This window comes from Pituophis catenifer, unplaced genomic scaffold, assembly GCF_029215685.1.
Source record: "Pituophis catenifer annectens isolate HBS135680 unplaced genomic scaffold, rPitCat1.0.hap2 SCAF_3, whole genome shotgun sequence".
Lineage (NCBI taxonomy): Eukaryota > Metazoa > Chordata > Lepidosauria > Squamata > Colubridae > Pituophis > Pituophis catenifer.
In genome coordinates, this window is record NW_027256883.1 from 143,225,262 (window position 1) to 143,249,557 (window position 24,296).

A 24,296-nucleotide genomic window follows, 5' to 3' on the forward strand; every position below is an offset into this window, starting at 1 on the left:
TCTGTTAACATTTTCTTCAATAAAAATTCATTTAAAAGAGTGAACTTAGTTGCAAAGCTACTTCAATGGCCCTCCATACTCTACATCAAAACCTCATTCCTCTACTTGAATAGATTTAACAAATTAATGCCAGCAAAACCCATCAATTAAAAGATATAATTTGTTTTGCTGAAAAAGGAAAAGAGAAGGAGAAAAAAAAATAAAGAATGGACTAAGGAAACAATAATAATTCCATAAAAGTCAAAAGAAATGTAAATCTGGACTTAATAAGCTCTCAGAAGGAAGGGTAATAAAGGAATCTTCTTCAGTTCTCACCAACAAAATATAAGAACAGAACTTCAATAAATATGTAGCTTTAAATGCATTGGAGGAATAATGATGCTGAAAAACTCAGCAATGGAGAAATGGAATGGAGAGTTTTTGTACAAGACAAGTGAAGCTAATTAGTGAGAAACAACAGATACATGTTAAAACAGGAAGATTCAGGAAATCCTTCTGACGGCAAGCTCCTTAGTGTTTAGAAGACTGTTAACACTGTGAAAGCATTTGGCTGTTAACAGCAATAAGGAGAAACCTGAAAAAAATCAGTAGGGAGAGGTGGGTCTATAACAATTTGCCATGGCCAACTCACCGTGGCCAACTCACTGCAGGGCAACTCACTGTGGGACAAGAGTTACACTAACATATATATATATATATATTTAATTATATATTATATATTTAATATATAATAGTGGAATAGAATCATTAAAGAAAAGAACTGTGAATGGCAAAAATTAAAATTAATTTATTTTAAATAATTAAATAGAATTGTAAAATTGTCCCGCAGCAAGTTGGCTGTGGCGAGTTGTCTTGCAACGAGTTGTCCATGGTGAGTTGGCTGCAGTAAGTTGACTGTGGCGTGTTGATCGTGGCGAGTTTGCCACAGCGAGTTGGCTGTGGCAAGTTGTCCCATTCTGGGAAGAGGCAGCTGGGAAGAAAGAAAGAGAATACACTGTTGTTTTCCACAGAGATGGACCATTTTCTGCCCCATCCTTCTTTGTTATACTTCTTGAAAAGTATAAATCATAGAATCTATCTACAGTATAGATCTTCTGTGTTACTATAGTAAACTGACTTCTTCAGAAACCTCTTCGGTTTAAGTTGTATTTGGTAGCAGCAGCCAGAATTTGGATCCAAATGAAGTTAGTGAAATGTGCATGGTTTCCTTTCATCTCTCTTTTAAAAAAAGAATTAGATTCCACCAAATCCATAGGAGATCACTGATCATCCTCCTTCCACCCCCAAATCTTGAAAAGAAAGTTCAAATATCTTCTTAAATTGGCAAATGTTATGCATCCAGATATAGATCCTGAGCTGAAGAGTCAGCTAGAAGACTTCCAGCGTCCCCTTGAAACTACACAACTCTAAAATGCAATAATTGACACTGGATTAATTCATTTAATTCATGGTTTTAGCTATGAAAGTTCCCCAACACATGCGCCTGTCTGTGATGTGGGTACTTTTTTGCTTCTGCTTTCTGGTATTTTTTCATCAACATATTATTATCTTTTAGGCACCAATCCCTGTAGTAAAAGAATATTAAAATTCTAGTAAGCCTGAACAGTTTGGAGGAAGTACCTAAGGGCTAAATGTTATTATCAGCTATTCAGTTGCCTATATGTTTCTTTAAAAAAAAATGAGGTCCTGATTTCAATGAGAACAATACCTTGCCTCTACAATTTTTATGTAAAAACTGAAACCTCATAATATTAAACAGAACAAATCAATAGGCAAGCATTCCTCTAAAACCAAGTTGAAATTATTCACATGCAGGGCATTGCTTTATTGTGCAACAAGCTTGATGTTAAACTGGCTCAGAGTCTTACCTGGCTTCAGGTGAGCAAATGGGATTTCTCCTGTTAACAGTTCCCAGAGACACAAGGCATAGCTGAAAACATCAGCTTTTATGGTGTACCGTGTGCACTGTGTGAATACTTCAGGGGCCATCCAGCGCAGATTCTATATATCAAGACAACATCAATAATGCAATAACCGTATGTTAGATTTCTTCACAAAAAAGCCCCTCTCTTCTCTGTTTTATTTCTGTTTGTTTTCTGGCACTAAGTTAACAAAATAATTCTATGAATGAAAGGATTCATCATAGTGATTGGGTTGTTTCCATATTAACATGCAGCCAAGGCATTATAGATTGCATTTTGAGATTCATGGCCTGCAAAACACCAAAACAATTTTCATTGTGCATGTTTCCACTCTGAAATACAATTTTACTGAAGACGGTCTGAAATCAGTTTTTTGCAATATGTCTGGATACAGAGGAGCAACATATGTCTGTGACAAATATAGTGCACCAATAAGTACTGAATTTACAAATGATTGGATTCTATGGTCTCTCTTCTTGTATGTGCAGCTTACTAAAGGTTTACCGCCAGTTTCAGGTTTCTTTGTCCCTTTTCAGGCCTTGGAAATGGTGACTGTGCTTCTGAGCAGCTTAGTACACTGAATGAGCCTCTGGTTTGATTCTTTACAATTGAGGATGGAGTCGGCAGCCCCATTTACAGCAAGTAGAAGTGGTTCGTGTTTTACGACCATTCGTTCAAAGTTACAATGATGCTGAATGAATTATAGTTACGCCAGAGAGATCCTCGAAGTTATAGCTGTTGCAGCGTCCCTATGGTCATGGGATAAAAAATTTGGGTGCTTGGCAGTCTTCCACATTTATAACCATAGCATGCCCTTCAACTTTTACCACCCACCTATCTCCTGCTCATCTCTACTTTTTTTGGGGGGTGAGGTGGGCTATAAGCTGGTGTTGGTGAGAATGGCAGAGTGCATGGCAGTCAAAACAACAAAGATTGAGAGAGATACATGAGGGGGAAGTGAGCACGGCAGGTCGGGAGAAGCATGATGTCCTTGCCTAATGACGGCATGGTTGCAAATCTGGCCAAATGATTGCAATAAGGAAACTGCTGTCACTAAATAGTGTTGTCATGTCATGTTTTGGCTAACGACAGGCTTCACTTAGTGACCAAAACCCCAGTCCAATTAGGATCATTAACTGAGGACTACCTGTAATAGCAAAGATCGCAATTCTTCGAATTTGAAAGAAGCTTTACTAAGATATTTATATAGTGATAGAAATGAGGAAATTTTTAGAGAGTTCTGGTTTAGTGAATTGGACTAGACAATTTTGAAAATAATACCCATCGTGGCAATCAGCGTGCTTAGGGACATCTTCAGTAAGGTTAACCTGTGGGATTTCACCAACTACAACTCAGATCTCCCCTCTCGGGAAATTGTTTCTGACTCTATTTTGCAAAGGCAATTTGAGAAAAGGGATTTTCTCAGATTGGCACCAAATTTGCAAGATGTCTGTGAGAATTCTCAGTATAAAACTCAACTTTTGTCTCACAAGAGTTCTTCATGAAAGCTTGGAAAGGATAAAACAATTACAATATAAGCAGTAGTGGGTGGGAAGCTAGTCCACCAAGAGTTACAATTTGATTCTGAGTTGCTAATATAAGCTAATATTAGGGTATTCACTAATACCCTATTAGTGTATTAGGGTATATTAGGGTATGCAAACTAGAACCCATTGCTGCATGCAAAGCAGAAATAACATTTTTTTTGCTCAATAATCTTCGAGCACTCTACCGAAAATGAATGTGGACAAGAAACAATGGAACACACTATCAATATACTGTAACTTGGACTAATATATGGTATATACGTGTACTATATATAGAACACACACGCACACTCTCAAACACATGAAAATGTTAAAGAGAGAAAAAAAAAGGCAAACCCCAGGTTGCTTTGTCATATTGTCCTCATCCAGAGACTGCAAAAATCTTGATTCTAGGATTCAAAATTAAAGGAAAAACAAAGGGAGGAGAGTATTTAAATCAATATCACTTAGTTCAGATAAGCAAGTGGAAAAAAACAGTACGCAGCTATATGAAAACAAAACAGAAATGCAGTAATACCATAGCTGAGTATCCAAGTGATCAGTTTCGTGAAGCAAAACAATAACTTTGTAAAAACACACATTTTTATTTGAATATTTCAGCATGTTTTCCAAAGAATAAAAAACAGGCGTTTCAATTCTTTAACAATGCTGCACATGGCAACTTCTAAATGCAGAAAATCCTGTACAGGTTTTTTTTTTCTTTATCTTTTGCATTTTTAAAGGCTTTTTACTTTAAGCCCAGGGCTCTTTTACACAAACACCTACAATTAAGAATTGCTAGATGGAAATATTGTATCTTTGCAATCATGAATCAATCACAGGACAAAGAATCAGTGAAATTTTGCAGACCTTACTTTTCCAGAATGCCATTTGTACCAACCTGTCATGTAACCAGACCGGACTTCAAGGGTTGGAGGTACATAGGAGTGGATGCTTCTGCAAAATATCTCCTGCTGCTAAACTGATGACTCACCAAAGCCAAATATTTATAAGTGACCTGTGACAATGTACTCAAAATTCCAAAGAGTCCATCCACCCATACAAAGTCATTATGTCATCTTGTTTTTTTTTACAGAGCATGCAAAAATATACTGGTTTTTTTTTTAAAAAAAATCAATTTTTTTACCTCCAAAATCAGCAACAACAGCATGGCCATCTTCATACAAGAGAATATTGTGACTGTAGAGAAAAAAAATATTTTTATATATGTTTGATTAGACATAGAGAAATATAGTAAGAATCTGTTCAAGAGATTATGTCATGCTCTCATATATTATGTCTAAGCAGTGTCTTCTTTTTTTTTTATCAAGCAGCCCTTAGGATCTTGCTAATAGTTAAACAGATATACACAAACACACGTAAAGCATTGTGTGTTTCTGTATCTGATTGTATACACCCACATATGCACATACATGAAAGGTTGACAGCTTAGGAAGTCCAAATGTCAGAGTAATTCTTTAATTAGTAAGTAGAACAAGTATATTGCCTAATTAGTGGAAGATCATCTGTAACAGTCTTATTAATTATGTGACAGCATTACCTAGAAGGAATGAAGATGCTGACATTTGGGGACTGAACTCGGTGATAACATTTCAATAAAATCAGAAGACTTGATTATCCCCTCAGTTAAGCTCCACTCAGCTAAAATGAGCCACTCCTAAATTACAATGGCATAAATGAATGCAAAAGAAAAAAAGTGCAGAATCCAGCTGTGAGCAGACTACTGCCAACACCTATAAAAGCTTCTTAAGGAGAAGGCTATTTAGAGCTGTTTTCAAAAGGCTAAATTCTCTTTGAAAACTTAATTTCACAGACTCTCATCACACATTCCTGGTATTTCCCACCCACCCACCCCTTTGTATAAAAGAACTATGAAGGATTTACATGGATCTTACCTCTTCATGACAAGGTAATCTTTAAAATCATTACAGCTATCACCCTGGGGAGAATAGCCTTCAGAAGGACTCTGGTTTGTAATGATGGAACCTTCTCCAATACGTGCAGAAAGATTTTTAGCTCTGGAATGGCTTGATTGCATTGGCAGATGCTAGCAAAAGAGCTTAATGAGTATTGTGCACCTGCCTACTAGATTTCTTTTAGTGCATTATGTTCTCCACTGTGAGAGAATATCAAAATCTCAATTGTGTGGAGAAAAAGGAAATATTCATGTCAAAACTCAATCTGCAATAGATCGGTACATCAGTCGAGACGAGATTCAAACTCTCAGGATATTTCAAACATTTGCAAGTGAGGGAAAGGAACCAGTCTTTTGGTTACCTGCAGCCCCACCAAAACATGCAAACAGCAGCATAACATATTCATAAGATGCTGTAAAAGTTTAGGGTTACCCAGAATCAATGCAACTACATCAATGGAATTCAAGGAATGAAGTAGTCCTTCAATTCTATTTGCATTTATTTCTTCTCAGATGTTTTATTCTCATATATTCAGATACAGTTATTTAGCTGAACAGTAAAATAAATCCCTGCAATATCCTTATCTCCACAAAGCTGAACGTCTACAGGGCTGTGGTTATCTTTTTTTCCCCTATAAGAATATGACTCCTGGACTCTGTACCAAAGACACATCAAACAACCGGAGAAATTTCACATGTGTGCTCTCTGCTCTACCTTCAGCACTGGTTGGCAAGGTCGGGTCTCCAACCTGGAGGACCTGGACCATGTGGGGTTCACCAGCATTGAGTTCCTGATTATCAAAGCTCAGATGAGATGGGAAACATCATCAGAATGGATGACCGCCATATGCTTCGCCAGTTGTTCTATAGTGTATTGGAGTCTGGGAAGAGATTTGAGAGTCAACCACAAAAGTGCCACAAAATCCTGGGGGAGAAACCCTATGCCACAGTATCATCCACCCAAGGGAACTAGAAGCTGCAGCTGAAGCCTCCACCAGCTTTGAAGACAGACATCACTAACGAACTGACAGAAAGCCATGAGTGGCATCACAGAATAAAACCCAGTTATTACAACAATGGACATGCAGTGCCCCCATTGTGCTAGATTCCACACTTCCAGATTGAGACTGTAGAGCCACTCCCATGTCCACAGATGAATTGCATATGTGAAGTTTGAAGTGTATCTTCTTCAAACCCAAATGACTACCATATAATAAGGTGCGGATGCATTTTCATGTCACATTTTTAGGAATGTCTATCTATCCGTAGTCACTCTGAGATGCATAAAGTTTGGCAGTTAAATAAATTTAAAATACATTTTTTTAAAATATTGAGTTCTGTCTTCAATATATCCCAAATCAAATATTTCCAATATATTGTGAATCTTGCTCTTTTGTCTGTTTTACTCACCTCTTACTGCTGAAACCTAAAATGGCATCTCTGCCACCATCTATGTTTGATGGTTCAGATATTTGACAAATTTTGCCTTCCTCATTACTTTCAATTCCTAGCTATGTTTACTGCATACATATCTCCCATTTTCTGTTTTAAATGTATGGCTGTTTTTGAATGCTGTCCCTCAAAAATTTCTGACTTCAGATCTTCCCTTGTCCTTGATCACACATTCTGTTTACTCTCCTTCCTATTAATTGGCCAGCTTGACAGGGCACAGATATTTAATATTAGCCGAGATTCAAGCTTCTAGTTTTGATAGGGCTTTGGTAGCCAAGGAGACTGCATTCTGACTGGATGCATATGTTAGCTGCAGTATTGTAGCGACGGGAGGCCCCAAATAGTTACTTGTAAAACAACTCCCACCCTACTTCACGATTGCCGAGAAGATACTGAAATGAAGCAAATAAATAGAAGATGTGAACAATGACAGATCTCACTAACATGGGTGCTTTTAAAGATAAGCCTAATCACCACAATCCAATTTAGGAAAGGCACAGCTTCTCCCTGCTTCTCCCTGATTAAATTTAGCCTATTTTTCTAATGCTTCAACAAGGTTTGTTTTTCCCTGCCAAGTTATTCTTCCCCTCATTTCCAGTTTTTGTAGCCCTCTTTTTTTCCCCTTCTTGGTAGAGCTTCACTTCTTGAAACATGTTGTTTTTAAAACAACATGTTTGTTGTTTCTAGAAAGAAAGGAAAATGCAAGTATATGTACGTGGGTGCTTAGATGTGAAAGTGTGTTCTGTGACAGAATAGTTGCTATATGCAGCTTTTGGTAGATGTGCATATACACACACATACAAGTATCTTTCTTTCCCACACAAACACACAGACGTAACAGGAGGAATATCCTGCATTAGTTTCATCTGGTGTTGGCAGTCCCAAATTGACAAGGTTGGAAAACTGGGTAGCACACACAAAAGCTGTGTCTATAATTACAATACTTTTGATGGACAACTGCCTTAAATTCAGAGTTTTCTTCCTCTTGGATAAACAGTTCTCTCTTGCCCACTGGACAGTTGTTGTAGTTAAGCCTTTTTACAAAGATTATTTTTTAAAAGATAAAGTTGTGTCATTGATTCCAGGTAACTGCTTCTTCCTCTTAAATACCCCGAAAATAAGACCCTGTCTTATATTTTTTTGAACCCCAAAATAAGCACTTGGCCTTATTTTGGAGGAGGTCTTATTATTTTGGGGGCATGTGGAGCAAGATGGGGCTCTTCTTGCTGTTTTACCTGATTTCCAGCTCTGTGTCCCTAACCCTAACCAGAGGAAATGGCAGGGACTGGTTGCGCATGCAGTTTAATATTTTCGGGGAGGGCTTATTTTCAGAGAAGGCTTATTTTCAGGAGGGGCCTTATTTTAGCTCATGCACTCAAAAGCCCAATTGGGATTATTATCCGGGGAAACAGGGTAGTTCTTCTCCCCCCCCCCAAATAATTGTCCCCAAGAGGTATATAGGATCTCCCTGCCATATTGAGAAACTTTGGAATCCAATGAAGTGAGATCACTTTATGAGGCACTATTGAAAGCAATTAACCTGTATGAGTGAAGACCTCCTGGCACATTAAGAAACCCTCCAAGGTTAACAATTTCTGCAAAAATTAGATCTGATTTTTAATTTCATCGCATCATTAAAATATTAGTGTATGAACACACCTGCCCAACATGACCTCACTCAAAAACAACTGAAATCCAGGAGAAGATGTGTTTGGTAATAGCTTCAAGCACTAGGAAATCTATCATTCCACTTAAAATTCAGTGTTGGCAGTCAACGCTTGGAGGAAGCAATGTGTAAATGCTCTTTCACCCCGTTGTGTGGAAAGTATGCAAGGGAGAGAGGGTACAGTTTTGCTTTTAAAAAAACTGCAAATGGTTCTGGCTTCTGGTTATACTCTACTGCAGGGATGGTATTCACTTACCTTCGCTACTGGCTCGCAAATGTGAGTGCGTTCACACAGAGAGTCAAAAATGGGACGTGATGACGTCTGGGCAGGTGGGTGGAGCCTCCTGCAGGTGCCGCTGCAGGTTTGCCCGAACTGGATAGAACCGGCTGAATACTACCACTGCTCTACTGCAATATTCATCATTGAGCATACTGTCTGGAAATTATGGGAGCAATAGGCACATAATTTTCGGGCGGGTCAATGCTATATAAGTTGTCCATAATATGATGGACAACTTTTCATGACTAGAAGGTAAGCTTAACAATTTGGGTGTGGCTATGGGGGGTATGAAATACTATATTGGGTTTGACAATAGCATAATGACATATGCAAATGTGGGCTTTCAAGGGCAATATTTGGGAAAGGGTTTTCTTTGGGTGGAAAGAGGGTAAGTATTTAGCTGTTTGAATGAAATGGATGCTAGATAACGTTATCACTGCTAAAGACTAACAATGCAAAACACGTTTTGATAATGTTTCAGAAATATCTACAAGGTGGGCCAAAATAAACAAGATGGAGGCACCAATGCACTACTAGAAAGGGGTGGGGCTTCTATCTTGATGCCATGACTGCCACCTTGCCACCTTTCCTGTGGCCTATGAGGCTGCTGGCTATTATTAGCAACTAATCTTACCCTAAATAGCATCTCTATATTTCAAATCTATGAATCCTATAATAAAACATTACATGAAAATAAATCACTTTTGTCCACTTTGATTTGCCATGTTTCTACCCTATATCTCTAGGTAACCATACAAGAGTAATAGAAAGTGGAAAGACAGAATCAACTTCTTTTTGCTATATAAAGAATATATAAACTTATATATATATACTTATATATAAAATTATAACTTTATAAATTTATAAAATTCTCATTCCTTCCATTAATATCCTAGTCCATTTTCATTTCAAAAAGTGCTTCTATCTCTAATACGATTGCTTTTTTTCTGTATATTTTCCAATGTCTCTATATTTTAGCAAAATTTTATTACAGATCACCTTTCTGACAGTAAAGTCACAGCTCTTACATAGGTTTTTATTTATTTATTTATTTTAAAATACATGTATGTGTCTCTTTGTCCTTCTATTTATTTATCATCTTTCCAACCAACAAAATTTCACTTGAAAGCTCCAAACCTATTGTAAATAGCATGAGTGGAGACAAATGCATTAACCATACAGAGTGAGTAAAAACAAAATTGATTTCAATTAAATCTTTGAAACCATAGCAACAAGAAGCTCCTATAAAGGTAAAGAATAAGAGAACCCTAACTTTTTGTACACCTGTCAGTGCAGGTGTATTTAAGGCTTACTGCTAAATCTACTGGATTTGTCCTGTAACCACTGGGACTGAAGAGGTGAATTATGAGATTTGTTTTGTGGTTAAACCCATTTATTGAGGGTAACATGAACAAAAATGTTTTCCACTTTGCTTTCAGTTTACTGAACACTGGGGAATGCAAACGGAGGACTTATAATGCCCAGGAATACATTTCAAGCATGCCATTAATAATAGCATATCTCCAAAGAGACTCATAAGCAGGGGTGAAATTCAGCAGGTTCTGACAGGTTCTGGACAACCGGTAGCAGAAATTTTGATTAGTTCGGAGAACCAGCAAATACCATCTCTGGCAGGCCCCAGAGTGGGGTGGGAATGGAGATTTTGCAATATCCTTCCCCCAGGAGTGGGGAGGGAATGGGGATTTTGCAGTATCTGTGGACTTCAACTCCCAGAATTCCTGAGTCAGCCATGCTCCAGAATTCTGGAAGTTGGTTCCCAGGTCATAAAGTTGCCATAGTTATAATAAAAGTTATAATAGTAATAATAAAATGTCCATATTCAACTAAAAGGTAGAATTCCAAGGCATATATTAGCCAGGTGAAATATTACCTACTGTATTTGGGGGGGGGGAGTTTACTTCTACTACTAGACTTCATCAGCTTGTCTTTTTTTTTTTTTTAAAATGTAGAATTACTGAGATCTAATTGGGTTTATTTTCATGCAAGCAGACATGCATACAATTTCAAATTGTGTGTACTTATTTCTAAGATATTGGCCAGAAAATATAATATGACTACATTCAATCCACACTTTAAGTCATGATTTAGTTCACTATGCTGTATATTACCCAAAAGGTCACTTTATGGCTAAATGTGTCATCAGAACCCCGAATACTGAGCTAAATCACAAATGTAAGGATTCTTTCCAGCTTCCTCAGCTCAAAGATGGCTACATGGATGCATTCATCTACTTTCCAGGACAATATAAGAAAATAGGCAACACAATAGGCAACCCCCTATCAGATGGGGGGGTTGTGTGTGTGCTACTGTGTGCTGTTACAAAAATAAAACAGGGAAAGTGAGCACACTACCTGAAATAACACCTGAATTTGGAAGTAATCCTCTTCTCCCTCAGGTGAATATTTCAGAGTTGTGCAACCTTTCCATACACTGTTGCTTTTCTTAACCCAGGCCAGCTCTGAAAAATAAAGTTGGGCATTTTGAAAGAAAGACAAGCGCCCAAACCCTTTTCAGCCTCACAATGGAACCCTTCATGCATGAGAGTGGCAAATTGTTAATGCATCTTCTGAAAGGACAAAATCCAATGTGTAAGATGAAATTACTTAATTAAGTTTCAGACGTCCCTCATTTATTATTACAACTGAATTTGCATTTATTTATATGCTCTAAGGCACACACCTGTTACAAAGGTTATAATCCCATCCACAGACCAATTCTTAGCCCTCGTTTCTATTTATTGGTTTTATTTATTGATGCTAAAAATAATAATAAAAAAGCAACTTTGAGGATGTGGAAAGCCTTTCCTTAACCCCAAGAAACTAGAAGTATCCAACAAAGGGGATAAAGTGAAGGGAATAACTTGCAAGGGTGATATTTGTGGCTCATTCACCTCCATATATCCCCCCCCCCCCACATTCTATCACCATCATACTATCTCAATTCAGAGAATGAGTTTTGGTCTATTCCCATTAATTAAACTTTTTTAAAAATTTGACCCTTCCCCTTACCTCTTCCATAGTTCTATAGTTTCAGCTGTGGCCCACATTCCAGTTTAAGTTATGGGTCTGCTGTTGTTATATCAAGCTTCGGCAGTAAGGGTCAGTAAGTGAATGCTATATATTTTAAAATAAATTGTCTTTTTGTTTTGGCCACAATTTCCTCACTAGTTATTAGCTGTGTAATTTGCTTCTGGGCATATGTATGTCAAGAGGTAGCACTGAAAGGTCTAGCTCAAACTACATAAATTTGATCAAGCATAATTAATGTCTGGTGAGTTTGCTTTGAGGTTTCATGTGGCATTTCAGGTCAGAATTGGGATTTTAAATTGTACTGATTCTGTGCCAGTATTTACTTGCTGTGGTACCTAGTTAGTACTGTTAGTTTTTCAGTTCTACAAAACAAAACCTACCAGCAAAACTTAAGAAGAAGAAAATAAACTGTGTTTCCAGTTACTTATTTATCTGGGCCATCTTTTCTGCTAACTTATGCCACTTAAACCTCCAAGGCCAGCATTGTGAATGTCATAACAATCACTTATATCTGATGTGACAGACAAGAAAGAATGAGTTTTGGCAAAAAGGGAGAAATGAGTTTAAGTAAAGCAAAGGCAAAAGGTTTAGAGAGGTTAAAAGTATAGAAATAGGGGGATTCAGATATACAGACTTTGTTGTTGTTGTTATTGTTGAAAAGACACAAGGGAGCCAGGAAGCTTCAGCATCAAATAGAGGAATGTTCCACCTGCAGAGCTGTTGCTGTAGGAGAAGCTTTTATTTACCCAGAACAAGCCTTGATGTACTTCATCACAACAGCCTCAACTTTTGGCAACTTTGCAACACAAAACTGGGCTCACCCTATCTCTACCAAACAGAAGCTTGAAGGATGCATCTCATGAGCCTCCAACAATCTAAACCGATTTGTATCTGAGGATGCATTGAAAACTGGTGCTTAAAAAGAAGAAAAAGGTTCAAAGGAAATCACAGCAGCTTAGAGATATTTGTTTCTCTCATCCTTATGGGGTGAAATGTACACTCTCTTTTCATATATACATAGCACCTTCACAAAATAAACTCCTACTGCAGGAGTTGGGAACAATTGAACTAACTTTCTACTTGCATTTCAGCTAATGAACAGATCTGAAGACATGCTGAAAAGTTCCAATGTTCCTTGTCTACAGGATGATGTAGCTAATGAAGAGCTGAAGGAGTATGCATTTGCTCAGCTCAAAGGCAACCCCTTAACAAGGGCTTATGCTTTGCCTTTTCATTTCTATACCCTGGATAGAAGGCAGCTTTTCACCCTCAAATTTTAGAGCATTTTGAACTTTGTCAAAAATGTCATTTACAATGACATTTATTAAAGAATTACAGACTCATGTGTACATATTACAGGCTGGGATAAAACCAAACAAGAAAAACAAGGAAAGAAATGCAATTGTTTTATATAGGGAAGTGTAATTATCTGTAATCATTTAATAATGTTTTAAAAATGAAAAACTAATGCTTAACATGGTTAAAGGAATGGATGGAGTTGGGAAATAAAAGAATGTTAACAATTGAAGGTCATGATTTACAGATAGGATGGCATGCATTCCTAAGGGGTGAAAAGCATAAAACCCATGGGTATTTTGGAAGACATATAATTAGGAACTCATTATTATTAATTTGGAACAAAATCAAAAAGCAACATTATATGAGAATACCATTTTGGATTTCGCCCAATGAAACATTAATGCATTCAAATTTATTAGAGTGGACCAAAATAATTGGATACAGGGATATATTAAATGATTTGAGAAAATTTAAAACAAAACAAGAATTGGAACAGGATTTGAATAGAGAAGTTGAATGGTGGACGTATTTACAAATAAGATCAAACTATACAGAAGATATAAAGACAAATGAAGTACAATTGGAGCAAAATGAATTGGATAAAATTGTATATGGGAGGGAACAAAAATTAATTAGTAAAATATATAAATTCTTATTACTGTATAAAATGGAAGAGGAAATAGTGAAAGATACTATGATTAATTGGGCAAGGAATTTCAACCACACAGTAGAATTAGAGAAGTGGGAAAAGATGTGGAGAATAAATATGAAATTGACAATATCAACAGCATATCAAGGATAACCAGATGAAAATGTTTCATAGATGGCATCTACCGCCAGCTAGAATAGCAAAGATGTTCCCTAGTAATTCACCGAAATGCTGGAAATGTAAGAGTAACTATGGAACATATTACCATCTCTGGTGGACTTGCCCAGTGGCAAAGAAATTCTGGGCCAAAATCAAAAAGTGGTTAGAGGAGATAACACAGAAATCAATAAAGGAAGAACCAGAGCAATTCTTACTAAGGATTCCCATAGAAAATTGCACAAAGGAAATACAATATTTAACATTACACATACTAACAGCAGCCCGCATAGTCTATGCGCAAAATTGGAAGAAGGAAAATTCACCAACAGAAGATTTAATTAAATTTTTTTTAGAGTGCACAGAGATGGACAAACTAACAAAAGAACTCAAGGAGAAAGAGGATACAGAATATTATAAAGTGTGGTGTAGATGGTATGAATGGTAGGAGAATAGGAAAAATGAGAAAGAGGAATAAAGGAGAGAGAAAATAAATGTTAAAGATCAAGGTAAAATGTAGACGAAATAAGGGAAGATAGATAACAATGTGGAGTAAGATAAAGTTAAAATATGTGTAAATAGTAAGAAAGGACCACTTCGAAAGAGCTGTTAAAAAAAAGTGTATGTATATAAATGTTTTATGTTTGTGTCTTGTTTTAATGTATTTACAATAAAAAACTTTAAAAATGAAAAATGAAAATGAAAAACTACCTATATTATATAGTTATCACTTCTGATGAGTGAAATAAGTCCTGGTATTAAATGGGAATCATTTCATGGTAAGAGGCATGTTTATATTATAAACATTTAATATTATTATTTAATTATAATTTGTTATATAATGAAGGATATATAAATATATAGATATAGATATATGGATATACAAATTATTGATGTAGCTCTATTCACAAAGCTCAAGTTGCATGACTTGATTTTAGTGTATAGTTTGTTTATGTATAGTTTGTTTTTATGTGTTTGTATATGTATGTTTGTTTATCGTTAATAAAATTATTTAAAAAAAAATAAGTTATATGGCAAATTCAAAGTAATCTTTCCCTGGAGAAATGTTGTATAATGACACTGCTATGGGTTCTACTTTGAAGGTTAAGATACATCTCAAATACCTCTGAATTTCTAAATCATAATGCAGAATGATTTACTTTGTGGTTATGATAATAAATATTAGGTATAGGAAAGCAGGTAATATGTTCATCTAACTATTCTGAGCAAAGACCTTACTTTCTGACTACATCTGCCACACTGTCTTATTCGTATTTAAGATTTTAATTAACACAGAATTTCCTAATGACTCAGGGAGTCATCGGATTTTATCAGAGCTAATGATAACGAGATATATTTTTATGGGTGCAGAGATATATTTGGAGTGCTTGAGGGGCCATCACAGCCTTCGTAGGGATGGAAGTCTGGAATCCCTCTTTCTAGAAATCTGATTTGAAGTGGCAGATCTGCTGTTTTTCAAGACTATATGTCAACTATATGTAATTTGCTCTGCTTGAATTTCCAAATCTGTCTTCTTCAGAGAAAGCCAAACCTGGAGAGAACTATTTCTGGGATTCCTTATCCTTCCATAAAATAGAATGCATAAACTTGCATAAAACATCATTTTGCCCTGATTTTTTGTCAAGTTGAATAATTTACCTATAGATTTTTAAAAAAAACACATTGTGATTTGTACATGGAGGAAAAATAGAAGTATGTTTTTAATAGCAAGCCTCCGTATGCTTATGTTCAATATCCTCCCTAATTTACTTCTTGTAACTTAGACCAGAGATGGGTTTCATCAGGTTCTGACCAGTTCTGGAGAACCGGTAGCGGAAATTTTGAGTAGTTCAGAGAACCAGTAGTAAAAATTCTGACTGGCCCTGCCCCCATCTATTCTCTGCTTCCCGAGTCCCAGCTGATCAGGAGGAAATAGAGATTTTGCAGTATCTTTCCGCTGGAGTGGGAAGGGAATAGAGGTTTTACAGTATCTCCTGCCACGCCCACCAAGCCACGCCCACCAAGCCAAGCCATGCCCACCAAGCCACGCCCACAGAACCGTTAGTAAAAAAACACTGAAACCCACCACTGAATTAGACCCCCTGTGGGAGGTCTGAAAAAGACACAGGGTGTATACATTCTTTCTTGGTACAATTAGATAGTGTCATTGATATAATGAATATGAATTTGGACAAACTCCAGGAAACAATGGAGGACAGGGAGACCTGGTGTCCATGTGGTCACAAGGAGTCAGATACGATTTAACGACTGAACAGGAAATGCATCTCAATTATAATGGTTCTTCACACAAAATCTTTATTTGCTAGAACAAATTAGTAGCTTTATGGAGTCATTGAGAAAAGTTCAGTGATGAAGTAATTTTGGGGTTTCCTGATTAGATATGTGTTATCAGAGATGGAATGTATCTCTTAATTGGACAATGGTCAATCTTTCTTAAGAGGCTGCCTTTCACTTTTCTGAACATTCTTTAATGTAGACTTAAAAAAGAAAAAAAAAGATATGTAAGGGAAAAAAACCCTCTACCAAATCTAATGAGAATTCTATCTTAAACAATCCTATCCACAATTCTCTGTGTATTCTGGAGCCCAAATCCTACTTCTTCAAATATATGTTGCTTACTTATACAGACTGGTTTGCCTGATTTTCTTTAAAGTTCTATGTAGGATCACTGATTTCCCTTAGCATCTCATATGGTCCTATTTTTATACCTAGGGATTGGGCTGTATTGTTTACAAAAGGAATTTCTCATTAAACATGTTCTCAGAATTTTGCATTCTGAGAATGCAGAATTCTGTGATAGTTCTTTTAGAATTCTGGATCCAAAGTAGGACATTTCAAAGAATTACACTGAAGGGAATAATCCTTAATAGAAAGGTTTACAGTCCCACAGCTGGATTGACTAGTGCACGGGTCAGCAACCTGCGGCTCTGGAGCCGCATGTGGCTCTTTCACCCCTCTGCTGTGGCTCCCTGTCACTCAAAATATGCATCACAACCACCAATGTGCAACACCCGCTGGCACGCAATTTATTGAGCTTTTCAACCCCTGGTAGGCCAACCATGGATAAATCCAAGAAAAGGAAAGTTTCAGAAGAAAACAAGGTTTAATTCAACTACATATGGTAGTTTTGTGGCTGCTCAAGAAATAGTTAGGCACAGGAAGGGTTTTGTGGCTCCCAGTGTTTTCTTTTCTGTGGGAAACTAATCCAAATGGCTCTTTGAGTGTTTAAGGTTGCAGACCTGTGGACTAGTGTGTGCATCAAAACAGATTGCATGCAACCTATAAGAATTACTTTCTGTTTGAGGAACTGAATCTCCTTGGATGTTATTAACGAGCTGTGTGTTGTTAGGAAGAACAAGCAGATCTTTAAATCCCTTCCTATGCTTTCTGTGCTATTAATTGTGTCAAATGATTGGATCAACTTATGCCATTCAGTGTATTTCAGCCCCTATCTTCTTGTTCATTGCCAAGGACATGCTCCATTAATCCATGAAGATACAAGGTTTCCTTAAAGGCTAATTGCAATTAGATACCACACTGATTCATCCACACTGTGGCCACTGATTCGGTGGATGCATTTGGGCATGATACACATAGAAAAGCTTTCATATAAAAGATACAAAAAGGAAGAAAAAGCATCATGTGATAGTTTTACTTTGCAAAATGCTATGCTAAATAATGACATGAAAACTTGTTTAGGGAAACACTAAAAAGCTTTCCTTTTTAAACAGAGGTCTAGCCATTATGGCTATTATCTGCAAGTGAATCTTTCAATATCGCAAACATTTGTAATATTCTCAACATGGTTTGTTCCTGAAAGAGGCTCAGACTGGAAAGTCAGACTGAAAGGAAATGAAATGTTGTGTTTCCACATCAAAACTAAACAAACATATTTTCATTATGGCATATATCTTCTGGACCACTGCACTGATGAAGCTTTGCTAGAATGAATCACAAACATCCGCACAATCCAAATTTCTTTACTACCAGTTCTGTGGGCATGGCTTGGTGGGGGTGGCAGGGGAAGGATACTTCAAAATCTCCATTCCCACCCCACTCCAGGGGAAGATACTTCAAAATCCCCATTCCCTCCCCACTCTGGCGCCAGCCAGAGGTAGTATTTGCCAGTTCTCCGAACTGCTCAAAATTTCTGCTACCAGTTCTCCAGAACCTGTCAGAACCTGCTGGATTGCACCCTTGCATCTGCAGTACTCTATACAATATTTATCCTTCTGAGTCCCAAAAGAATGTACTTGGGCTTTTACTATCCCAAGAAATCACGTATCTTAATTCCTTAGTAGTGGATATAGACTGTATTTGCTTTCCCAATGACTTAAGATTCCCCCCCCACCCAAATGTTAGGCAGTAAGGAAGAACCCTCACAAAACTGCAAAAGTGGCTCAGGTGGCAGTTGTGGTTAGGAGAGCATTTGCACAACTTTGCGTTATGCCCCAGTTGTGCCCCTTTCTGAATCTACTCACTGTCACTCATGACCTGGTCACCCCTAGAATGGATTACTGTAATGCACTCTACTTGGGGTTGCCTTTGAGAGCATCTGGAAGCTTCAGTTGGTGCAGAATGGGATTGGATGGACAGTTATATATCCCCCTAAAATGGCACATGTTACATCTCTACTTGGTGAGCTGCATTGAATGCTAGTTTGCTTCTGGATGTAATTCAAGATGCTGGTTTTGCTCTTTTAGGATTCTCTTTTGGTTTTGGTTTTTCCCTCTAACCATTGATACCACCTTTGCCAAACCAGGTAGTAGTCAGATTCTTCCTTTCCTTGAATTTCCTTGGTGAGTCTGTCCATCTCAGCACATTCCATGATTTTAAATATTATTCTATCTTGTGTTGGGACTTCTTCCAACTTCCAATTTTGTGCATAAGTGATCCTTGAGGCTGTCAAAATATGTGTGATCAAATATGTTATTTCTCTTTCGTAATTACATGTAAATATGCCTAATAAATATATTTCCGGTTTTAGTGGTACTTTTTGAGCTGTTATTTGTTCCAAGATGGTTTTGATATTATTCCAGAATTGTTTGGCTTTGGAACATGACCACCACATGTGGTAGTATGTCCCTTTTTGTGCTTTGCATTTCCAGCAGAGTGAAGATGTATTGGGGAACATTTTGGAGATTCGTGCCGGTGGGAGATGCCATCTATAAAACATCTTGTAGATATTTTCTTTGTACGGTACTGATAGTGTTAGTTTGCTGTTAATTTTCCATAATTTTTCCCATTTGTTTAATTCTGTACCAAATAAGATATAACAACGCATAATTAAATATTAAAAAATAATATCGTTATATAAGGCGAGAGGAAGGAATACATATCGAGGAATTTAGGTTATTGATGTCGGAGGAAATCAGACATTATGTTTAGATGTTATTTATGTTATTAATGTCACATTTGTCGCATTTGTATGTGTATGTGTATTTTGTGTGTTTATATATGTAATATATATATATATATATATATATATATATATATATATATATATATATATATATGTATATGTATATGGTTTTGACCTTTAAAGCTCTCTATGACATGGAAACAGGTTATCAGGTTCCATGAGGGACCAGCTTTTTCCAGCTACATCTACTCTCCCATCAAGGTATGCTCTAGCTCCTGTCTAAGGGGACTAAGTCCCATTAGATGGAAATTATGGGGTTCCATCTGTCAGAACCAGGGTGACATATCTTTTCTGATGTGGCCCCTCTTCTCCGGAGCATCATTCTCCTGAGGTAAGGTTAGTTCCTTCCCTGCCCTGAAAATTTGCTTCCTCTATCAATCTTGTAGATTCCATGGCAAGCCTGCAAGGTGCCTGAATCAGGTTAAGTGACTGTTGTGCTTTGCAAGCTTGTGAATCCAAAGGTGCTTTTTCAAGAGGCAAATGGACTTGCCTCTTGAAAAAGCACCTTTGGGACAACCATGACCTGGATGACTGAGAATCTCCATAGCTTGTGGGTTTTCATGTAGTCTCATCTCAATAGCAGCAGTTTCCCCAGGGAACCATCTCTCCTCCTCCTCCTCCTCCTCCTCCTCCTCCTCCTCCTCCTCCTCCTCCTCCTCCTCCTCCTCCTCCTCCTCCTCCTCCTCCTCCTCCCCCCTGATCTTGAAGAAATAAGAGGAGAAACAGGGGAAGGAATAAGTGGAGAAATTTGGACTGCAAAAGAATATTTTAGCTCTTGGCCACTGTCTGAAGAATATTTGGGTTTCTTCAACTTGGATTAGAGTCTTGCCTTGAGGCCTAGCAAGAATGTTCTTCCTTCCCCACTGAGTCCAATTATTCTGGCTCAAAATACATTGAGAATATTAGCTGGCAATGTCTAATGCTCTTGGATGGTAAAAGTGAGTACCAAATTGGGTGAAGATGAATCCCTATGTTCTGCAGAAGCCATACAGTATATCTAAATTCTGCTGTTGAAAAGAAAGCATAAGGGAAATTATCTTGCAGTATGGAGGTATGAAGAAAACTTGCTACCAGATAAAATGAAAGAGGCCAAAGTGAAAAAGTTGAGTTGAAGTTAATATTATAACAGAAATTTGCTTTGTACAACAAAATATCTTGAGAGTATTTTCTTTTTCTCCCTTTTCTAAAGTAATTTCAAAGTTTATTATGATCCTCATCAAAATAATTACATCTCATCTTTTTTTTTTTTTTAATTTGATTTATATGCCGCCCTTCTCCGAAGACTCAGGGCGGCTTACAATGTGCTCAGCAATAGCCTTCATCCTTTTGTATATTTATACAAAGTCAGCTTATTGCCCCCACAACTGGGTCCTCATTTCACCTACCTTAGAAAGGATGGAAGGCTGAGTCAACCTTGAGCCTTGGCGAGATTCGAACCCTGCAGTAATTGCAGGCAGCTGGTCTTAATAAGCTTAATAACAGGGTGCTTTAAACCCCTGTACCACCAAGGCTCTTGAGTTTCAAATGACTTTTCTAGCATTTCCATTCCATATATTTTTATTTGTAAAAAATAAAAAACCAGCACTCCACCCTAATTTCATATCCTGACTTTTCCATGCATATGTATAAGTAACATTATAACATTATGTCAGTAACGTTCCCTGAAATGCTTCCATATAGAATTAGAAATTTAAACAAGAAATTTATAAAGCAACAATTCCCACATAGAGAAATACCTTATTACTGATAGTCAAATTACTAGCATCGGCTTCATATGTGATAAACTACAGTAGGGAGATGACAGAAGAAACTAAAGGAATAGAGCCAACTTGAAAAGAAATATGTCTGATCTATAAAAATAATATTGTATGCTATTTATCAAAAACTGATTTTTCTTAGACCTCTGTAGGCTCATTTGGAAAAGCATCTAAATTTGGCTGGCCGCTGTTTATTAGGTATCAGCTTAGAAACAAGCAAGAAATGCTAACTTCTGCCTGACCTTCTGAATTCAGAATTCTCCCTGAACTAATCTCCTCTCAACGAAACGGTGTCAGGGTGTACTTGATGTGCAGTTCCAGCATTGCAGTCACATTCCCAAATGGATTTCTTCTCGAGCTCTGATAGGGAGGAGAGCATGAAAACATGCGACTACTGAACCATTGCTAAATTTATATCCCAGTCTAAAATACACAACTGCCATGTTTCCAATTAATTTAATGACATTTTAACCATCATTCCTGCCTTTGTGTTCACCTCATGAGTGTTTGAGCAGTCAAACAGTTTATGGAATATAAATTGCTTCATAGGCTATAAGTGCCTCCTGTTGTTAATGGGCAATTCAATATTAATACTAGATGTTGCGAAATGGACTGTATTACATATGGGTTCAACTATTAATATGTCTTACCCAGAAAAAAAGAAACTCCAGTTCCAAGTATAATTGGAACATAAACATTCAAAATTAATTAGATATGACATAGATCAAATCTGGCTGGTGAGACAATTTTGTCTTGTTTTTCCATTGGCCCCATCCAATATGAATCCAGTGTGACAAAGAATTGTGGGCAGTTTTACTGATATGAAAGAAAACCTGCATTTCTTTGCTGCTATAACTAGTTGTTTGAATGTTTTTCTCCCCCCAATTATAGTAGTTCTACCCTATGCAATCAGGTTTTTTGAAGATGAGATGGGAGGGAGGAGGGAGAGGCAAAGAAAATCCAGTGGGCCCCTTCTGTCTGTAGGCCCAGGGGGATTCGCCTCGCCTTTATATCATGATTAGGTTTATCTTTCAGTTGGGTCATAGACTAATTAATTATTCATTTGAAAAATGTAAGATTAACAAGCCTTGGTTGACATCTTGTCTAGTGCCTTAATATGACAGATAACAGCCAGAGAAAATCTGTCTGTCGTAGCTGTATTTTCTCAATGGTGCTGTTCCTTGTGGGAACTGCATGGAGTTTACTCCATATGGTCTGACTCTGTCTGTAGATTCAAAATTAGAATGTGAGTACAGACAACACAGAGAACGACAATTATCAATATCAATCAAGGAGCCCCAATATATCTCTATTTGTTCTCGAATGTTTTGCCAACTGCCATCATTTAAAGCCGACAATACAAATATCATAAAAGGCAGATACTGTAACAAAGGAAATCCTGGTTCAAAAATTCACTAGTCTAGGTAATATAACTAGGCAAATTTCATTTTCATTTTCATTAGAATTTAAGCTATGCAGTATCAATGCACAACATAGTCACGTATAACTCCTATATTATAGTCCCCCCCAAATATAGAGGTGCCTTAATTCAAATATTTGCAGAGAGAATAGAACTGAGTGAGCCATAGTGCATATTCTTTTACTTCTTTCACATTTATGTAAATTTTAAAAGGTCTGCAGTATCATCATCAAATCAGAAGTGATATTCATATATCCTTCCCTCCCATGAGTAGCACTATGTCTACAATGCTTTGGGAATTCTCTGCTTGATAAGGAAGACTTAAATATAATACATTGACCTTACTAGTCTTTTTAAAATTCATGTCCTTGAACTGTGTTGAGACTTCAATTCCCCAAATCTCCAAGCAACAAAGGTGGTATGAATTTCTAATTTCTAAGGTTTTGAATCCCAGCACAGTTGTAGCTGGACTATGATCAGATGATCTAATTGATTTTGTTATGATTTGGAATTTGAAGCACAGACTTTTACATAAAGGACAAATAAAATTGAGAATGTGGAAGGGAATAAGAGTCCCTGGCTACATTATATTTCAATAAAAGTAGGATGTCAGTGTTCCAAGTAATGCACCCACAGAAAGCAGAACTCCAAGGCAGGTAAATTCCTCAAAGAACGATTTATTGGATACATCCAGTGGTGGGATTCAAGTAATTTAACAACCGGTTCTCTGCCCTAATAATTTCTTCCAACAACCTGTTTGCCAAACTGCTCAGAAAGTTAACAACCGGTTCTCCCGAAGTGGTGCGAACTGGCTGAATCCCACCACTGGATACATCATATAGGCACAACTGGTGAAAACCGACTCTGAAAGTTCCCACAGTTTTCATCTAATTAAAACGTGAAAGTTTCCTCTTCCCCCAAGTCATCAGCAGAGGTGGGATTCAGCTGGTTCTGTCTGGTTCGGGAGAACTGGTAGTGACAACTGACTACCAGTTGTAGTCAGTTGTCACTACCCACCTGAACATAATGCACGAGCAAAGAGCGTGCACGGAAAGCTGTGCGCATGCGCAGAGGAGGTGCATGCACTCACATTTACGAACCAGTAGGGAAGGTAAGTGAATCCCACCTCTGGTCATAGTCACACTGCCCAATAGAGATGCTGGCTGGTTGCTTGGTTACTCCACTCCTCTCCCCAGCACCTGTTGGAATGTCCTTGGTTCCCACAGGAAAACTTTTTGTTTTGACTACAAACCCCATCTATCTATTTTCCCCCTCCCTGTCTCTTCTTCTGCCTTGTGGCAACCCTGAGGCTCAAAGATGGCCTCAGCCAGGTTCACTTCAGGGTTGACATAAGAACGCAGAGAAATAACCAATGTAATTGTGGGGACTGATGACTATCTCTTAATGTGTTACTGCTTTGATTTTGCTATTCATTTTCCTGATTTTAATTTTAAGTTGTTAATTTGAAGCCACTGAATTACCACTCAACTGTAAACCATTCGGAAATAGATTGGTTTATAAGCTGAATGAATAAATGAATGAATGAAAGAAGTTGTATCCATCTGGGTTCTTTTAACATATTTTCCATTTCCCCTACAGCTGCAAAAGACCACAACAGGATCCTGGGAAACTGAAACTCCTTTCTTCCAAAATGCTGCACAGTCCAAGGAAACACTCACAAGTTTAGTTGATTAATGTGTAGCTGATCTCATATAGAAAAATTAACTGAATTGCATCTGA

General features: G+C 37.3%; 1 protein-coding gene across 1 annotated transcript in view; it reads right to left on the reverse strand.

The window, feature by feature from the left end:
- Positions 1–24,296, reverse strand: part of TNNI3K (TNNI3 interacting kinase) — a 217,574-nt gene that overhangs the window by 66,879 nt on the left and 126,399 nt on the right. The window contains exons 18-20 of the mRNA XM_070941265.1: positions 4,596–4,648; positions 3,806–3,858; positions 1,869–2,001 (exon numbers count right to left, since the gene is read on the reverse strand). Of these exons, the coding sequence (XP_070797366.1) occupies positions 1,869–2,001; positions 3,806–3,858; positions 4,596–4,648 (239 nt within the window). The remainder of the gene's footprint in view (positions 1–1,868; positions 2,002–3,805; positions 3,859–4,595; positions 4,649–24,296) is intronic.